Below are 18,228 nucleotides of genomic sequence, written 5' to 3'. Positions count from 1 at the left end.
TTAGAGAGAATGATTTATTTCAGCTTTTATTTCTTTCATCATATTCCCAGTGGGTCAGAAGTTTTCATACACTCAATTAGTATTTGGTAGCATTGCCTGTTAAATTGTTTAACTTGGGTCAAATGTTTCGGGTAGCCTTCCACAAGCTTCCCACAATAAGTTGGATGAATTTTGGCCCATTCTTCTTGACAGAGCTGATGTAACTGAGTCAGGTTTGTGGGCCTCCTTGCTCGCATACGCTTTTTCAGTTCTGCCCACAAATGTTCTATAGGATTGAGGTCAGGGCTTTGTGATGGCCACTCCAATAGCTTGACTTTGTTGTCCTTAAGCCATTTTGCCACACCTTTGGAAGTATGCTTGGGGTCATTGTCGATTTGGAAGACCCATTTGCGACCAAGCTTTAATCTCTTGACTGATGTCTTGAGATGTTGCTTCAATATATCCACATAATTTTCCTCCCTCATGGTGCCATCTATTTTATGAAGTGCACCAGTCCCTCCTGCAGCAAAGCACCCCCACAACATGATGCTGCCACCCCCGTGCTTCACGGTTGGGATGGTATTCTTCGGCTTGCAAGCCTCCCCCTTTTTCCTCCAAACATAACGATGATCATTATGGCCAAACAGTTCTATTTTTGTTTCATCAGATCAGAGGACATTTCTCCAAAAAGTACGATCTTTGTCCCCATGTGCAGTTTCAAACCGTAGTCTGGCTTTTTCTGGTGGTTTTGGAATAGTGGCTTCTTCCTTGCTGAGCGGCCTTTCAGGTTATATCGATACAGGACTCGTATTACTGTGCATGTAGATACTTTTGTACATGTTTCCTCCAGCATCTTCACAGGGTCCTTTGCTGTTGTTCTGGGATTGATTTGCACTTTTCGCAGCAAAGTACGTTTCTCTCTAGGAAACAGAATGCGTCTCCTTCCTGAGCGGTATGATGGCTGCGTGATCCCATGGTGTTTATACTTGCGTACTATTGTTTGTACAGATGAATGTGGTACCTTCAGGCGTTTGGAAATTGCTCCCAAGGATGAACCAGACTTGTTGAGGTCTACAATTCTGTTTCTGAGGTCTTGGCTGATTTCACAGTTTGTTTTACTCACTGCTTTAGCACACTCTGCCAACCCTGATGTCCTTGCCGTGTCTGAATCCTGGTTTAGGAAGGCCACCAACAATTCTGAGATTTCCATACCCAGCTACAACATTTTCCGTCAAGATAGAACTGCCAAAGGAGGAGGAGGTGCAATCTACTGCAGAGATAGCCTGCACAGTTCTGTCATACTTTCCAGGTTTATACCCAAACGGATTGAACTCCTAATTTAAAAAATGAACCTCTCCAGAATTAAGTCCCTCATGTTTAAGCCTGCTATCAACCCCCCCTCCCCTCCCAGCTGTGCCCTGGACACCATTTGTGAATTGATCGCCCCCCATCTAGCTTCAGAGTTCGTTCTGTTAGGTGACCTAAACTGGGATATTCTTAACACCCCGGCAGTCCTACAATCTAAGCTAGATGCCCTCAATCTCACACAAATCATCTAGGAACCCAACAGGTACAACCCTAAATCTGTAAACATGGGCACCCTCATAGACATTATCCTGACCAACTTGCCCTCCAAATACACCTCCACTGTTTTCAATCAGGATCTCAGCGATCACTGCCCCATTGCCTGTGTCCGCTATGGGCCCACGGTCAAATGACCACCCCTCATCATAGTCAAACGCGCCCTAAAACACTTCTGCGAGCAGGCCTTTCTAATCGACCTGGCCCGGGTATCCTGGAAGGATATTGACCTCATCCCGTCAGTCGAGGATGCCTGGTCATTCTTTAAAAGTAATTTCCTCACCATCTTAGATAACCATGCCCCATTCAAAAAATGCAGAACCAAGAACAGATATAGCCCTTGGTTCACTCCAGACCTGACTGTCCTTGACCAGCACAAAAAAACATCCTGTGGCAGACTGCAATAACATCGAATAGTCCCCACGATATGCAACTGTTCAAGGAAGTCAGGAACCAATACACGCAGTCAGTCAGGAAAGCAAAGGCTAGCTTTTTCATGCAGAAATTTGCATCCTGTAGCTCTAACTCCAAAAGGTTTTGGGACACTGTAAAGTCCATGGAGAACAAGAGCACCTCCTCGCAGCTGCCCACTGCACTGAGGCTAGGTAACACGGTCACCACTGATAAATCCATGATAATCAAACATTTCAATAAGCATTTCTCAACGGCTGGCTACTCCAACCCTGGCCAACAGCTCCGCCTCCCCCGCAGCTACTCGCCCAAGCCTCCCCAGCTTCTCCTTCACCCAAATCCAGACAGCAGATGTTCTGAAAGAGCTACAAAACCTAGACCCATACAAATCAGCTGGGCTAGACAATCTGGACCCTCTCTTTCTAAAACTATCCACCGCCATTGTTGCAACCCCTATTAGCAGCCTGTTCAATCTCTCTTTCGTATCGTCCGAGATCCCTAAAGATTGGAAAGCTGCCGCGGTCATCCCCCTCTTCAAAGGGGGTGACACCCTAAACCCAAACTGTTACAGACCTATATCCATCCTGCCCTGCCTATCTAAAGTCTTCGAAAGCCAAGTTAATCAACAGATCACTGACCATTTCGAATCCTACCTTCTCCGCTGTGCAATCCGGCTTCCGAGCCGGTCACGGGTGCACCTCAGCCACGCTCAAGGTACTAAACGATATCATAACCGCGATCGATAAAAGACAGTACTGTGCAGCCGTCTTCATCGACCTGGCCAAGGCTTTCAACTCTGTCAATCCCCGTATTCTTACCGGCAGACTCAATAGCCTTGGTTTTTCTAATGAATGCCTCGCCTGGTTCACTAACTACTTTGCAGACAGAGTTCAGTGTGTCAAATCGGACCTCTGGCATTTTCTATCGGGGTACCACAGGGTTCAAATCTCGGACCGACTCTTTTCTCTGTATTTTTCAATGATGTCGCTCTTGCTGCAGGCTATTCCCTGATCCACCTCTATGCAGACGACACCATTCTGTATACTTCTGGCCCTTCCTTGGACACTGTGCTAACAAACCTCCAAACGAGCTTCAATGCCATACAACACTCCTTCCGTGGCCTCCAACTGCTCTTAAACGCTAGTAAAACCAAATGCATGCTTTTCAACCGTTCGCTGCCCGCACCCGCCCGCCTGACTAGCATCACCACCCTGGACGGTTCCGACCTAGAATATGTGGAAAACTATAAATACCTAGGTGTCTGGCTAGACTGTAAACTCTCCTTCCAGACTCATATTAAACATCTCCAATCCAAAATTAAATCTAGAATCAGCTTTCTATCTCGCAACAAAGCCTTCTTCACTCACGCCGCCAAACTTACCCTAGTAAAACTGACTATCCTACCGATCCTCAACTTCGGCGATGTCATCTACAAAATAGCTTCCAACACTCTACTAAGCAAACTGGATGCAGTCTATCACAGTGCCATCCGTTTTGTTACCAAATCACCTTATACCACCCACCACTGCGAACTATATGCTCTAGTCGGCTGGCCCTCGCTACATATTCGTCGCCAGACCCACTGGCTCCAGGTCATCTATAAGTCTATGCTAGGTAAAGCTCCGCCTTATCTCAGTTCACTGGTCACGATAACAACACCCGCCCATAGCACACGTTCCAGCAGGTATATCTCACTGATCATCCCAAAGCCAACACCTCATTTGGCCGCCTTTCCTTCCAGTTTTCTGTTGCTGAATCGCTGAAGTTGGAGACTTTTATTTCCCTCACCAACTTTAACAATCAACTAACCAATCGCTGCAGCTGTACATAGTCCATCTGTAAATAGCCCACCCAATCTACCTACCTCATCCCCATACTGTTTTTATTTTATTTACTTTTCTGCTCTTTTGCACACCAGTATCTCTACTTGCACATCATCTGCTCATTTATCACTCCAGTGTTAATCTGCTAAATTGTAATTATTTGCTCCTATGGCCTATTTATTGCCTACCTCCTCATGCCTTTTGCACACACTGTAAATAGACTTTCTTTTTTCTACTGTGTCATTGACTTGTTTATTGTGTTATTGGCTTGTTTATTGTTTACTCCATGTGTAACTCTGTGTTGTTGTCTGTGTCACACTGATTTGCTTTATCTGGTTTGCTTTATCTGGCCAGGTCGCAGTTTCAAATGAGAACTTGTTCTCAACTAGCCTACCTGGTTAAATAAAGGTGAAATAAAAAAATAAATAAAAAACAGTCAACTTAGTGTATGTTAACTTCTGACCCAGTGGAATTGTGATACAGTGAATTATAAGTGAAATAATCTGTCTGTAAACAATTGTTGTAAAAATGACTTCTGTCATTTAGATGTCATGTCAAGTAGATGTCCTAACCGACTTTCCAGACAAGACATTTGTGGAGTGGTTGAAAAATGAGTTTAAAAAAAAATTACTACCTGGAACTACCACCATTCTCGTTGTCGGAGAGTCAGAGAATGCATTTGGCATCATGGCTGCAAGGATGAAGATTTTTGATGTACACACAGACCCAGTTCTTTGTGTGCACTGTGTTTTAATTTAGATTAGCTTGAACTACACCAGAAGTAGAAAAAAGCCAGTAAAATCTGTGGCACACAGCTCTTCTGTACTTCGTCAGCGCAAATAGAATGCGTTCAAACACCTTGTGTCGCGATGAAGTAATGCTTTTTCAGCACACAAATAAACCTTTATTATTGCTTCTGAAAGTAAACCACAGTACAAAAGTCTCTGCTGAGAACAGACATGTAAACAAGTGTCTATGGAATAAAACATGTCAGTATAGTTACAAATATTTCTGAATATACGTATTTCTTAACAGTAGTACAACAGTATCTGCTATGAACAGACATGTAAACAACAAAAGGGTGAAATATGAAGTGTCAAGAGTGTAGATACAAATATTTATGAGCCATATAAATATTTCGGAACAATAGTAAAACAGTGTCTTATGAACAGACATGTGAGACACACAACATTGCGAACAAGACATGCTCGGAGATCTTGAGATATGTCTTCAATCAATGCCTTTGTGAGTGATGTCTGCAGCTGTTTTCTCCCTTCTTCTCACACCCCTGCTACAGAACTACTGCTGCTGCTCTGTGGCATCAGTGGAGTAGGTCTTGGAGGTGGGCCCAGGATAGAGCTTCCCAGGTCCAGCATGGAGATGTTTCTAATTCTGCACTGCAACTCAGTGCGGGAGATGGGCTGGGAGGCGACCACCAGTCAGTACTGGGGGTAGAGGTAGTGCTTGGGGCCGGTGAACAGGCTGTGCTGGGACGCAGAGAACAAAACCAGGTGCTGTCTCCATTCACTGGTGTTTGTGTCTTGAAAATAAAAAAGTAGAGGGCTATTTAGTACACATCCAAAACATTAATGAACGTCAAAAATCATTAACCGAGACTACAATATAATGTACAGTATAACTTCCTTCCATCTCATATTGCTCAAATAAACAGCAAACCTGGTTTTAACAAAAGGTAAAGCGGCACAAACAAAAACATCACAAAATGTCATCATAATATATGTCGAACTGTACCAAACTGGTGTTGAAAAGATCTTTATAATACAACTGCTCTATATTGTTGCATAGCTAGAAACGCTGTACGCGTTTTAAACTGTCTTGAACTGCAGTAGACGGCTCTGTCTCTCACCTAGAGCTCATTTGAAATACAGCCCCATCAACTTTGTTTAAGTTTCCCTGTACTGTACTTTCTCTCAGCAGCATGTGGAGACTGGTTCTCTACAAGGTTGAGTGAGAAAGTTTTACAGAGTTGAGTGAGAAAGCTCTACAGAGTTGAGTGAGAAAGAGAGAGCGAGAAAAGGTGGAAGAATGTGGCTACTACATGAGGCACCTGCAGAGTTGCTTTCATAGCGTGACACCCTTGCCTTTTCTTGCAAAGAGATGCTTCCTCTAACAGTAAACAAGTGATGTAAATGAAAATGTGGAAATCCCTGAGCGCTTCCCCTTTAGGAAATGGACACAAACGAAAAACACATTGACGTCTTGATGCAGTGAACGAACACTGCTATTTGAACAATTTTAATTGGACTGTCGGCTTATGAGGAAATGAATGGCCAGAGAGGCTTTAATGTCTACAAGGTTTTCTATATTATGAAACCTACAGTATCTATTGGTTTATCGCCTCCATTGGCACAATGTTCTTTTAAAACCACATTATGAGTGAAATATGAGTGTATTCCCACAAAACTTTCAAAAACTCAAGTTGTGTTATCTGTATTATCAGAAGTGAAATGATGTCTCTGGAACTGCAGTTGAACAATGTTGTTGGTTTATCACATAAACTTCACTCTTAAATTAAAAAAAGGTTTCCAAAAGGTTTCTGCGGCTGTCCCCATAGTATAACCCTTTTTGTTTCCAGGTAGAACCCGTTTTGGTTCCAGGTAGAACTATTTTGGGTACCATGGGGTTATTCAAAGGGTTATCCTATGGGGACAGGCAAAGAACCCTTTTTGGTTCTAGATAGCACTTTTTTTTTTTTTTTAAGAATGTAGGTGAACCCTCAGCCCTGCAGGTGTGGCGCTTAACCTAGGGATCTCCATGGTTACCCACTGAGCTGTTCATACACACACACATCGTACTTGCACACCTTTGTGCTGAAATGTCACAGTGGGTTGATATAGAAAAGCAGAGTGAAAAAACATAATCCCTTATTGTACACCATTGTGAGAGCTGTTAAAAATGTGGGGCTCGATTCTATCAGATCTGCTGTTGTTTTGGTGATGTCGGAGGCGGAACTGCATTAGAGCTGTCAAATCCACAAGCGGCTCCTGACATTATACCTAAAGCAGACATTGCCATTGACTGCACAGTGCCGCATTAAGATAAATCCCATGCAGCCTGGTTTACAAGTTCAAACACTGCGCTATGAGATGTAATCTACACCTCGATTAGGCTGATAGTGGTTGTGGCAATGACTACGCGAGCAGCCGCTCTGATTTGACAGCTCTAACGCAGTTACACCTCCGACACTGCCAAAACACCAGCGGGTGTCAGATATCGCCAGTTAACGCTTGATCTGATTGAATCAAGGCCTTAGACTGGCCACTAGTCTACCTTGCGCTCTGTGTCTGTGTCTGTACTTGTCTGTCTGTCTAAATGTGATTTTGCCTGTCTATCTGACCAAGCTATCTCTATCTCTTACAGGTACCCTGGCAGCTGGCGAGCACAGTTTCCCTTTCCAATTTGTCATCCCAGGTAAGTTTGAGATAATTCTGGAAAACCTATTGAACTGCATTCCTCCATGTCAACCACACTGAGGTCCATATCATTATTTTTGTCAGTGCAGTACAGCTGAACTCTTGTTGGTGACTTTTTGAAGGAATCTGGTTTTCAGGTATAACCACTGATAGCGTGAAGTTTCTGAATAGGCACAGTGTGTGTTGCTTTTGTAGTATTGCTTAGGGCCCTTGGCTCTTTGTCTAACAATGAAACAATTGGACTGGATATAATATAGCATTATGAATGGTATAAGAACGTTCAGTACAGTTTGTTCAGGTAAATAAAGAAATGCCTTTTCATATCAAAAGTAGGGTACATTATTGAAACTAATGTCTCTGCCCTTGTGCTACATGCACTTTAATTGTAACTGCCTTAGTCAGCCAGCCCCCCTTGTGTCAGCCAACATCTCCTGTCTGAGTGGGTGATATATGTCAAAGTAGGCCATGTTAGTCACCCCTGGCCAAGGACTAACACAAAGCAAACAAGTGCCAGTAGCCTAGAGACGTATCATGTCCCTACAGACACTCCTTTGTGTCGTAACACATGACATGTAGAATGCTATTCCTTGTTTTCTCCGGAATGCTTTTGACTGGACTGTGAACTCGAGTACATACAGGTGTGAGGGCACAGTGCAGTGGTTGTCTGTCTATTAGGCTACACTCTGTCTATATATAGTCCTTTAGTCCCGTAGTGCTGTCACTATTTAATTGCTCCTTGTGGGCCCCCTGCAATCACCCTGCTGCTCTCCACGTCCCTCCTTCCCCCGTCGTCAACAGAACAGCAACAGAATACATGATAATTATAGAGCTGATGATTGAATCATCCAGGCACTTAATTGAGCTGCGTGACCCAGTGGCAGTGCCCCTTGCTGGTTGTCAGGTCAAGGGGTGACAGGGGAGGCTTTAAAATCCACATTTTATAGCGCCTCCAAATGGGATGCTACATTAAAACTGGTGTTCGTGCTGTGAAGATTGTTGAATGTACATAAACACTTAAAGTAAAGACTTGAAAAAAGGAGCCCTTGGTTCTGTGGAGGAGGCTGGAGAAGAGGAGCAAGTGGTAGAAGAGGCCAGACAGCCACTCTTTCCTTAGGGAGACGTGACTGGCTGGCCTGGTGCTGGGTTCCCTCTGGCCAGGAGCCTGTCTGTGTCTGTTCTGCCAAGCCTTCTGCACCCAGACTGCTGCTCCTCACTAATCCTTTTTGACAGCAGGCAATTCCCCTGTGAGGCACCCGCTGCTGACTTGATCATTTAACCTTTTACTGCAGTGGGCTAAATCAGGGTAGTCTTAAACAAGTCTACTTTGGAAAAAAAAGTATACACCTAACACTTATGGTTATGGGCTTAAAAAAAGAAGACACCAGTACCATGTCAGATATAGAGTTGAAATGTATTACATTTTTTGTTTGCATCCCAATATTACACTTTATATACACCACAGAAGACTGAAATATAACAAAACAGTTTGACATAGAAACACCAGAGTTTTGGCAGGTTTTTTATATTAATAACATTCCACCCGTGAAGCCACTAGAAGATGATTTGGTCATTTGTCTGCAGGAAAGGGCTGCAAGAGGAGGAGGGCTGAATTGGAATTGATAATATTGAGAATGTGAGAGACTGAATTGTGTGTTCTGTATGCATCTCTGTCCTTCATAAGTCTTCCATTTTGCATTATCTATTTATTCCAATGATTCATAGGAAAATCCTATAATGTATTTGGTTAAAAGCATGACATTGGACACAATTACGTTCCAATTTGAATGTATCAGCACCTATCGTGCTTTATGAGCTGAATACAGTAGATGGATATTCAGTATGAACATTTCTTTAACCCAGTATGACATTTGTAAATGTATTCAGATTGTAGATAACAACATGTTTTCCAAGGTTTTTCTCTCATCTCTATCTCTTTTTGTACTAAACTTCATCCTACCATTCTCCATTTCCTCTCTCCTTCAAACCTCTCAGAATTGTTATTTTTGTCTTTCTCTTCTTCAGTTTCCGTTCCTCCATCTCTCCTCCTCTATCCTCTGTCCTTTCGGGAGTCTGTAAATAAACTCTGTCCTCCCCCTGTCCTGTTAGGAGGGGATCTGTGCAGATCAGACAGATAGGCACAGAGCCCTGAGTATCTGTCCCCCTGTCCTGTTAGGAGGGGATCTGTGCAGATCAGACAGATAGGCACAGACACTTAGTGACAGCGCTGCTAGGAGCCCTGAGTATCTGTCCCCCTGTCCTGATCTATCTGCTTCCCACTGCTCAGACCAAGCACTGACTGGCCCTCCTCTGATAAAGTACACACACTGACCAGCCACCATTTTAGACTGCCACCCTGTTTAGGTCAGAATCTCGCATTCCCATTTATAGGTTTCACCTGCAGACAGCAGAGGCTTTATGAAATAAATTAATCAGCTGTGGTCTATGTTGCTGCTGTAGCAGTTGATATTGTGAAATTATTTATGTCCAAGAGTTACATTTAGTATACAATCTTAAACTCTCTGTAGTCAATCTCGCTCTGTCTAATAACTGTGTTTGTATTTGTCCAACTCAGTGGCTGCCCCAACCTCCTTTGAAGGGCCCTTTGGGAAAATAGTTTACCGTGTGAGAGCCGTCATAGACACACCTCGCTTCTCCAAGGACTACAAGGCCCAGAAGCCCTTCTACCTACTCAACATGCTCAACCTCAATCAAGTGCCCGACATTGAGGTAAAGACCACCAGTCACCAATGTCTCAGCACTGTCTCACTGTCTGAACTTGTGTTATTATGCAGTCATTTCCATGAAAACATACATGAAATTAGTTGCAAAATTAATAGGAAATGTAGTCAAGACGTTGACAAGGTTATAAATAATGATTTTTAATTTAAATAATAATTGTGTCCTTTAAAACTTTGCTTTCATCAAAGAATCCTCCATTTGCAGCAAATACCGCCTTGCAGACCTTGGCATTCTAGTTGTCAATTTGTTGAGGTAATCCGAAGAGACTTTGTCCCAAGCTGCTCCCACAATAGCTCAATAGGGTTGAGATCCGATAACTGTGCTGGCCACTCCATTATAGACAGAATACCAGCTGACTGCTTCTTCCCTAAATAGTTATTGCATAGTTTGGAGCTGTGCTTTGGGTCATTGTTCTGTTGTAGAAGGAAATTGGCTCCAATTAAGCGCTGTCAACAGGGTATGGCATTGCAAAATGGAGTGATAGCCTTCCTTCTTCAAGATCCCTTTTACCCTGTACAAATCTCCCACTTTACCACCACCAAATCACCCTCAGACCATCACATTGCCTCCACCATGCTTCACAGATGTCGTCAAGCACTCCTCCTGCATCTTTTCATTTTTTCTGTGTCTCACGAATGTTCGTCTTTGTGATCCAAACACCTCAAACTTAGATTTGTCTGTCCATAACAGTTTTTTACAATCTTCCTCTGTCCAGTGTCTGTGTTCTTTTGCCCATCTTAATCTTTTATTTTTATTGGCCAGTCTGAGATATGGCTTTTTCTTTGCAACTCTGCCTAGAAGGACCAGCATCCCGGAGTTGCCTCTTCACTGTTGATGTTGAGACTGGTATTTTGCGGGTACTATTTAATGAAGCTGCCAGTTGAGGACTTGTGATGCGTCTGTTTCTCAAACTAGACACTAATGTACTTGTCCTCTTGCTCAGTTTTGCACCAGGGCCTTCCACTCCTCTTTCTATTCTGGTTAGAGCCAGTTTGCGCTGTTCTGTGAAGGGGTAGTACACAACATTGTACGAGATCTTCAGTTTCTTGGCAATTTCTCACATTTAATAGCCTTAATTCATCAGAACAAGAATAGACTGATGAGTTTCAGAAGTAAGTTCTTTGTTTCTGGCCATTTTGAGCCTGTAATCGAACCCACAAATGCTGATGCTCCAGATACTCAACTAGTCTAAAGAAGGCCAGTTTTATTGCTTCTTTAATCAAAACAACAGTTTTCAGCTGTGCTAACATAATTGCAAAAGGGTTTTATAATGATCAATTAAACTTTTAAAATAATACACTTGGATTAGCTAACACAATGTGCCATTGGAACACAAGAGTGATGGTTGCTGATAATGGGCCTCTGTGCGCCTATGTAGGTATTCCATTAAGAATCACCCGTTTCCAGCTACAATAATCATTTACAACATTAACAATGTTTACACTGTATTTCTGATCAATTTGAAGTTATTTTAATGGATTAAAAAAAGCTTTTCTTTCAAAAACAAGGACATTTCTAAGTGACCCCAAACTTTTAAAAGGTGGTGTGTATATATAGTACTTGGCTATAGGCTGTGTACTAGAACAGTATATATTTCTGAAGAGGACAGTGGACTGACTACCTGTAGAGTGCCCACTTATTTGATCATGCCTTATTTTGTTTGATAGTTATGGGATTTGATTTCTGCACGATGAGCGCAGTAAAACCACTTTCTCATCCATAATTGAAGATTACACGAGGTCTTCCCCCCCAGCTCTTATTTCTGTTACTACGCTCTGTTCATCTGTCCCTCAGAACTGGTTGTTTTACCCTTCCTATGACTGCTTCTCCCCAGCAACCCAGTTATGCTGTGACCACTAAGAGGTTCAGCTATCTCCTGGTGAAGACGGGCACCCTCATGCTGAAGGCTTGCAGTGACCTGAGGGGATACACACCAGGCCAGATCATCAGACTAGCCACTGAGATCCACAACAAGTCAGGCAAGGACACGGGCTGCGTGCTGGCCAGTCTCATACAGGTACCACACGACCACGTCTCACGGTTTCATGTTGCTACTGGTGTAACTTTTGATCAAATGCTGATACACTATATATACTAAAGTATGTGGACACCCCTTCAAATTAGTGGATTCGGCTATTTCAACCACACCGTTGCTTGACAGTTGTATAAAATGTAGCACACAGCCATTTAATTTCCATAGACTAACATTGGCAGTAGAATGACCTTACTGGAGAGCTCAGTGACTTTCAACGTGGCACTGTCTTCCAACAAGTCAGTTCATCAAATTTCTGCCCTGCTGGAGCTGCCCCGGTCAACTGTAAGTGCTGTTATTGGGAAGTGGAAATGTCTCTGAGCAACAATGGGTCAGCCGTGAAGTAGTAGGCCACACAAGTTCACGGAACGGAACCGCCGAATGCTGAAGCATGGAGCGCATAAAATTTGTCTGTCCTCTGTTGCAACACTCACTACTGAGTTCCAAACTGCCTCTGGAAGCAACGTCAGCTTAAGAACTGTTCGTCAGAAACTTCATGAAATGGGTTTCCATAGCCGAGCAGCCGCACGCACACAAGCCTAAGATCACCATGCGCAATGCCAAGCGTTGTCTGGAGTGGTGTAAAGCTCACAGCCACTGGACTCTGGAGCCGTGGAAACGCGTTCTCTGGAGTGATGAATCACGCTTCACCATCTGGCAGTCAGACGGACGAATCTGGGTTTGGCAGATGCCAGGAGAACGCTACCTACCCCAATGCATAGTGCTAACTGTAAAGTGTGGTGGAGGAGGAATAATGGTCTGAGGCTGTTTTTCAGGGTTCGGGCTAGACCCCTTAGTTCCAGTGAAGGGAAATTGTAATGCTACAGCATACAATTACATTCTAGACTATTCTGTCCAACTTTGTGGCAACAGTCTTGGGAAGGCCTTTCCTGTTTCATCATGACAATGCCCCCATGCACTAAGTGAGGTCCATGCAGAAGTGGTTTGTCGAGATTGGTGTGTAAGAACTTGACTGGCCTGCCCAGAGCCCTGACCTCAACCCCATCAAACACCTTTGGAATGAATTGGAACTCCGACTGCGTGCCTGATCTCACTAATGCTCTTGTGGCTGAATGGAAGTACCTTTAGCAATGTTCCAACATCGAGTGGAAAGCCTTCCCAGAAAAGTGAAGGCTGTTATAGCAGCTAAGGTGGGACCAACTCCATATTAATGCCCAGGATTTTGGAATAAGATGTTCGACGAGCAGCTGTACACATACTTTTGAGTATTTTTAGTGTATATATTTGATCTGTAGTGTTTGTCTGTATTGTTTACTCTAGGCTTTATGTTTGTTGGATGTAGATCTTGTCTCTGATACCCCTCCTCCTTTTCTCTTGCTCAGAAAGTGACTTATAAGACCAAACGAGCTTTGTACGACCTGCGGACCATAGCAGAGGTAGAGGGGGCGGGAGTGAAGGCGGGGAAACACGCTGAGTGGCGAGAGCAGATCATCGTACCGCCCCTCCCCCAGTCTGCCCTGGCCGGCTGCAGCCTCATAGAGATTGACTACTTCATCCAGGTTAGTAACATCCTCAATCGAGTGCTCTGATGGGCATCCACCCGATTAAAGCATGTTGTTCACAGGTGGTATTTCAGAGTTTTAGCAGTTGTATAGTGTTCATTCTATAGAGTTCAGGTGGGTACTTCGCGCTTCAGCAAACAAAGGCAAGGAGGAGTGCTCAACAACAATGACAAAAATAATGAGAGTTGCTTACCAAGAAAAACTTCCAAAAGGACAAATTAGAGGTTAAAAGGTCATTTTGGAAGTTTTTCTTGGTAAACCATTCTCATACTGTTCATTCTGTAGTTATAGTTGCAATATGAACCAGACAATGTTCCTCATACAGTACCATACTGTAGTAATCCTCTCATTAACCCAATGCACCTGCCATGTAGTATGCTGTAAGTCATTCATGCTCAATTTCAGAGGTCTCTTTTGAGTTCAGGGATTATAACTATGGTAATCTGAACAGATCAGATGTCTTGGTCGTCATACAGTATGGCAAAGCGATTTGTGTCAGTACTGTACTTAAAGGATCACCTGGGATGACAGGATATTTAACATTTACATTGTGTCTTTGTGAACGCTGCAGGTATCACTAAAATCCCCTGAGACGGTTGTCACTTTACCCATCTACATCGGGAACATCGCTGTCAACTTGACCCGGTCACGAGCTATGCCCTCAACCCCAGCCCCAACACCCATCAGCCCTAACACCGGCCTGGAAGGGGTTACCCCCAGCGCACCCCCAGCTGAGGAGGACCTGGAGGAGGAGTTGGGTGCAGGGGGTTCAGTCAGCGAGGAGATCCCCACTAAGAGCCACTCCCAGCAGGACCAATCCGGCCAGCCCCCCATCATGTCCCCCAGTGCATTTAGCTACGCTCCCGGTGCAGCTTTCCCACCCAGCCAGCGACGTGCCGACGACACCTCTGCGCCTCTGTTCTGTGTGTCCACTGGGTCCACCATCCCTTTCTTTACAGAGGGAAACGTCACCCCAGTACCCACGTCCTGTCCTCTCATACTCCCCCCTGAGTACAGCACCTGGGACTACCCACATGGTGAGTTACCCCTGCATAATACATCACTATTACATAGTTAGTCACCACTTGCTGCTCCTACACACAGTTTAACCTGTCTGGAGTTGATTCTGTAAATCACTTCTGTTTCATTATGATGATAAATGAACAATAGTCTACTATTTGTCGGACTGTTTCTCTGGTTTGTATGTGGATCTTACAGAACCCCCTCCCACCTATGAGGAGAGCTGCAGCAGCAACAACTCCAGCTTCAACAACAGCAGGCCGTAGAGGAGAGGGGACTGAGCATAATGCAGCTCAAAACTGCAATTACACTCCCTAAAGGACAAATAGGGTACTGCAGCCCTAGCTCCAAGGGGATAGAAGATGCTAACCTCCTAAATGTTACACTTAAACAGGGCTCTCCAACCCTGTTCCTGGAGCTACCCACCTGTAGTTTTTCATTCCGACCCTGTTCCTGGAGCTACCCTCCTGTAGGTTTTCACTCCAACCCTGTTCCTGGAGCTACCCTCCTGTAGGTTTTCACTCCGACCCTATTCCTGGAAAACCTACAGGAGGGTAGCTCCAGGAATAGGGTTGGAGTGAAAACCTACAGGACTGTAGCTCTCCAGGAACGGGGCTGGAGTGAAAACCTACGGGACGGTAGCTCTCCAGGAATAGGGTTGGAGTGAAAACCTACAGGACGGTAGCTCTCCAGGAACAGGGTTGGAGAGCCCTGCTCTAAATATGTTTAAAAAAGGGATCATATCTGTTGTTTTTTATGTGTGTGTCATGATGGTTTATACCCCTTTTTCTCCCTGACTAAAATGTCCTGCTATTATATAGATTGCTTGAGAGAGAACATGAACTGTGTCTAAAATTAGCACTTCAGAGTAAACATATAGTGGGTATGATATTCCATGATTAGAGCCCATTGGAGGCTAAACATTTTTGCATTTGAGAATATTCTTGCATCTATGATGCCTTGAAATTGTTGTAGGCCCGCTACTGTCTCTCCTTCATCCTTCAGACACAACCAAAAGCTGGCCTTTGTTGTAGTTTCTTTCTAAATGTGCACACTACTGTAATTCCGATCCATCACTATCCACTTCCACCACAGTGGCGCCGTCTTTTGATGGGTGGAGTCGGGCTGGTCTAGCTGGACATCAGGACCTGAGCATGCCTACCCCCTGGTGGCCATCAACGGAAGAGAATGTTGCCCATCAACAGAAGAGAATGTTGCCCATTGGGAAAGCTTCTGACCATCACTAAGGGCACTATTTAATCTGTAAAGCTGAAGCGTTGCAGATTCCACGATAGAAATGTAGAGGTCAATTCCCATTGAGCCGACATCTGCAGCGTTTACAGTGAATGCAGTCTCCGCTAAAGCAGGAACATGGTCTTTAAATTTCAAGCACGCTGTAAAGCTGCAATGCAGATTGAATAGAGCCCTAAAGCACTGGAACTCAATGATGCCTGCTAAGTAGAACATACTCCTTCAACCTGTGATCTACTGACCAGGGGCTTCATATCTTGTCACACATCATCATCTTGAAACAGACAAGCGGGACATTGTACTCTTGGGTGTGTAGGGGTAATTGACATAGCAAGGGTTGATATGCATTTATGACATCTGATGCAAACACTTTTACCTTCCTCTTTTTTTTTTTTTACCCTGGATACAATTTTTACCCTGATTTTCCCCATGTGGCCTTAACTCCTTCTGTTCTACCTACATTACTATGTGGTGATGAAGACGGTTGTCTTCAGGGTTTCTGTTGCTTTTGAAATGGCAGTCAATGCAGATAACACATTTGTTGGTGCGACAACCAACAGTGTGAAATGTTCAAGCACAAGACAGCACTTTTTGGCAGTTTGAAACAGTGCATGTATATGTTGTTTTGTGTGAATGTGTATGTAGCGTACCAGTTCCTGTTGGTGATCGCCCCTCCTGTCTTTGGCAGTTGATAACGTTGGACAGCTCAGTTTTACAACTTGACATCAGGCAATATGATCCACTGTGTGTTTATGTTGATTTGTATGTCTTGTTTCTGTCTCAATGACAGCCTCCTTTTGTATGTCTAGGCCAACCACACTGTGGCTTATGTTTCATACAATTCTGTAATTACAAACTTTAGCACCTGCTGTGGGAATAAATGTATATAGCCATCCCTCCTGTAATGGCAGCCTCGTGCTGTCAAAGCCTTCATATACCAGAAAAAAGATGGCAGATGATATTGGGAATTGATCTGCGGTTTAGACCACTGCTCTAAAGTAATAAGGCATCAACTCTGAAAGAACCATAGAAATCACACCTCTACTTTATTTACCATCTTCTCAGAGTTTACTTACGTCACTAACAAATTACATCTACTATTGTGTGAAACATACGATTCCCGAAAATAAGGCCAAGCTGCTAAATCAAAATGTGCAATATATTGTCAACATTTATGGTTTTAATTTGAGGTTAGGATTAGGAATACGGTTAGCAGGGTGGTTAAGGTTAAAATATGATTTGATTTTAAGAAGAGAAGTAGATCTTCCGGCTTTGCAGCTTGACCAGAAAGTGACATCCGAAATATACTATGTAATACACTCATTAAACATCACTAGACATAATATTACACCTTCTACTGTGTGAAACATACTGTGTAATGTACATGTCCACTGAGTTGTTGTTAAACCAAGCCTTAACTACATGATCCCAGTTCCCATTAGTCTGCATAGTCATCATCCAGGTGCTAGAGGTTTGGAATAGGATCTCTTTGTCTAGGAAAATATTGGGAGTGCTTTTGTGGCCCTCCCTGTTTTATCTACTGGTCACCCCTGGACTGAAGATGCACTGAATGAATACTAAAGTAGCTGTGAAACCCGTGAGGATTTTCCTCAAATGTATTTCAGCTCTGCTTGTAGACCTTGGATCTCCTCTTTTTTAATCCTAGAAAAAGAACAAGACAAAAAATGTGCAATTCTGTTATCTCCGTGTTTGGTACGGCAGCTTAGTTCTCAAGTCATTTCATGCTGCGTTTATCCATCCTGCCCCACTGTTTTTATTTCTCTTCACCAAAGGTACTATAGCTTTCTAAACTCCATGTTTTCATTGTACATTCTTTCCCCTCACAAATCGGTGAGTGGTGTACATGTGGTTTTGTATTTTTCTACTTGTGAACAGTTTTCTGGTGCAAATGGTAGCCATTTGAGAGAGAGAAAATATTATGGAGAAAAAAATGTAGCACCATAGTAAATCAAAATTGTACAGTTTACCAATAAAATGATAATCTGACATATCCTTTGTACTGGTTTTGCAAAGGAAAATGGTTTCTTGGGCCCTATATTTACCTGTCCCAAAGCACAAAGATATCATGTTATGATACTATAAATGGTTGGATGATAGAGAATTAAAGGTGACCTCAGACCCATTTCCTTTGACGGCACCTATCAACTGCTTTAAAAGATGGGAACATATGCCTTGTGTTCTGCCTGTGTAATCCTACATGCCTTGGTGTGACTGAGATGCTATACTTTAGCCTCCTTCCTTATAATGTTTTGACAATGACATGGCCCAAAGACTGTCCAGTAGCCATGACAATGGGAGCAGCAGGGTAGAGCGTGAGAAGAGCAAGGAAGAAACAGCCTTTTCAGGCATCATCCCCGGGCTCGCCACCTCACTGTTTACCGCAGCATCGCTCATCCTCTGTTGCCATAGAAACT

The 18,228-nt window shown here is 43.6% G+C and overlaps 1 protein-coding gene across 1 annotated transcript in view; it reads left to right on the top strand.

Annotated features, from left to right (window-relative positions):
* The window catches only part of LOC139388127 (arrestin domain containing 1b), a 60,608-nt gene extending 43,129 nt beyond the window's left edge, over positions 1-17,479 (top strand). Inside the window, exons 3-8 of the mRNA XM_071134702.1 lie at positions 7,176-7,226; positions 9,801-9,955; positions 11,802-11,984; positions 13,343-13,519; positions 14,094-14,559; positions 14,741-17,479. Coding sequence (XP_070990803.1) covers positions 7,176-7,226; positions 9,801-9,955; positions 11,802-11,984; positions 13,343-13,519; positions 14,094-14,559; positions 14,741-14,808 — 1,100 coding nt within the window. The 3' untranslated portion in view covers positions 14,809-17,479. The remainder of the gene's footprint in view (positions 1-7,175; positions 7,227-9,800; positions 9,956-11,801; positions 11,985-13,342; positions 13,520-14,093; positions 14,560-14,740) is intronic.
* Positions 17,480-18,228: the final 749 nt, after the last annotated feature.

This window comes from Oncorhynchus clarkii, chromosome 29 (genome assembly GCF_045791955.1).
Source record: "Oncorhynchus clarkii lewisi isolate Uvic-CL-2024 chromosome 29, UVic_Ocla_1.0, whole genome shotgun sequence".
NCBI classification, from domain to species: Eukaryota; Metazoa; Chordata; class Actinopteri; order Salmoniformes; family Salmonidae; genus Oncorhynchus; species Oncorhynchus clarkii.
Note: the sequence above shows the minus strand (reverse complement) of the source record. Positions and strands in the feature narration are given on the sequence as shown.